Genomic DNA, 2,322 nt, shown 5'->3' with positions numbered 1-2,322 from the left:
AGACTTGCTGAGCTTTATCCATTAGATTTCTCTGCAGTAGATGACATTGTACTTAGCGATCAACTTGAGACTTATATTTTGGAGATGCGCTCTAACAAAGAGTTTGAAGGGTTAAATGGCCTTGGTGATCTTGCGGAGAAGTTGGTTTCGACAAAGAAAAATAAGGTATATCCATTGGTTTACAGACTTTTGACTTTAGCATTGATTTTACCGGTTGCTACCGCTACTGTGGAGAGAGTTTTTTCTGCAATGAACATCGTAAAGAATAGATTGCGTAATCGGATGGGTGATCAGTGGATGAATGATAGCACTATTGTTTATGTAGAGAGAGATATATTTTTGAAACTCGATAATGAAGTTATTGTACGACGATATCAAAATATGAAAACTCGCAAGGAACAAGTTTAATATATAAATTATGTCGTTTTTAGTGTTGTTGTAATATTGTTTTAATTTTTTATCATCATTAAATTTATGACCAAAACCTCGAAATTCGGCGTCGAAAAATGATGCCCGCACTGAACATAAATCCTGGCTCCGCCCCTGATCACATTGATCTTGGTACTTGTCACAATGTTTTATTGATCGCTGTATTTTTCACAATGTTTCTAGCTTGTCATTAAACTTTGATTACTTAGTGAAAACTAACATTTAAATGTGTCCATTATGAATATTTGTTATTCACACAATCAATACCATCTAATTTTCAAACAATTGATAATGGAGTGATGGATAATGTAATGATTTTGTAATTTCATTAACTAATCGTGAATGTTTTAAAATTTAGTGACCAACAACAAACATTACGAAAAATATGGCGATTATAGATGCATTTAACTTGTGAACTTTGTAACTATGACCCCCTTACAAATACATAGGCCTGTCTTGAGTATCTATAAAGAGGAACATCACTCACATTAAAATTTTGTTTGACAAAATTTATAAATTATTATGTAATGGTCAAATTTCATTCTTAATTTAACACCGAAATGACTCCATAAGTATTATTCATTTATTCACCCTAATTTTCTATCTATTTATAAATTAAATCGTTTTTAAATTCTTTCCAATCATATATTTTTGGCTTATGCAAAGATGGTAAAGTCAAAGCCTCGGACGGTTGATAAAGCTCGAGCACATAATAACTTGTAATCCCGCACGTACTGTGTCACCAATGACCATACGAGATTACGAGTCTCGAACATCCCAATACGACATCGGATTATACTCAAAATTAGAGATTTTTACACATTCGTCTCTTTGCAAACCATAAACCCTAAATTAGACGCCATTTGCATTTCTATTTTATAGTTTATATCATCCATTTTGCTGAATCTCAATCAGAAAATCTTAATCGAAATGGCGTATGCTTCTGCTTTCCGTCGTGTTCTGAGCGGATCTTCCACTCCTTCGCCGATTTTTCGCTCACAATTCGCTTGGATTCGCCACAATTCTACCCTTCCTACGCTCACCAGTCCTAAGCTTTTCATTAGCGGTATGTATGCTTTCACACACACGTAATTGCGTATCTACGATATACTTTACTTTTGCTTGTAATACTAGTTAACACCTAATCCTTTATCTATATTGAAGTCTGAACTTTGTTTTCTTCTGTCAGTATTTATTGGTTTACTTTTTCAGTACTTTCTTCACTGTTGTATGCAATTTGGAATATTTACCTCATGTAGGAAGAAGTGGAACATGCCGAGAATTATAAATTGTAGCAATCAATTGCAGAAAGAAAAATAAACACTAAGAATGCGTAAGATTTATAGAGTTTCGACTTAATTTGAGATTACATCCTCTCTGCATTAATTCACTAGGAATAAAGAAGGTTTACAGGGGAAAATTGCACACCAATATTTCTAACCTTTCTTTCTCTCTTTATTATTAGTAATATTATTATTTGATGATAATAATAAAGCGCTCCCTATTTATGATATAAATTAGGGTAAAATCAAACTTTACAATAATACAAATTTCTAAATTGTCCTTAATGGAATTTTGGTCTGGGTGCTCATACTGCGACCTCACCATAACCAGCTTCGTGAAGCGACAATAACTAGGATAGCCTATAATTAGACTTCATACAATGTTGAGTTACAAAACTGTTGATACTACACAATTTTGTTAGAAAAGGAAATGGTTCTTTAGCCTTATCTAGATGTTGTGGCATGCAAAATTTTCATGTATTTCTTTACATTCCGGGAATATGTTTCCTGTTTATTCCTTAAAGCTAAAAGTTGCTTTTCGACCTTTTAAAAGCTGGAAATCTGAAAAATGAGCTTGGGGTGGAATAGGTTAGTGAAGTAAAAAAAAAAA

General features: G+C 33.0%; 1 protein-coding gene across 1 annotated transcript in view; it reads left to right on the top strand.

Moving 5' to 3' along the window:
• The first annotated feature begins 1,192 nt into the window (after positions 1 to 1,192).
• The window catches only part of LOC111399701 (organelle RRM domain-containing protein 2, mitochondrial-like), a 3,093-nt gene continuing 1,963 nt past the window's right edge, over positions 1,193 to 2,322 (top strand). The window contains exon 1 of the mRNA XM_023027159.1: positions 1,193 to 1,495. Within this exon, the coding sequence (XP_022882927.1) occupies positions 1,360 to 1,495 (136 nt within the window). The 5' untranslated portion in view covers positions 1,193 to 1,359. The remainder of the gene's footprint in view (positions 1,496 to 2,322) is intronic.

The sequence above is a fragment of the Olea europaea genome, chromosome 9, assembly GCF_002742605.1.
Source record: "Olea europaea var. sylvestris chromosome 9, O_europaea_v1, whole genome shotgun sequence".
Taxonomy (NCBI): Eukaryota; Viridiplantae; Streptophyta; class Magnoliopsida; order Lamiales; family Oleaceae; genus Olea; species Olea europaea.
The sequence above is the reverse complement of the archived record's forward strand: the minus strand, read 5'-3'. Positions and strand labels throughout refer to the sequence as shown.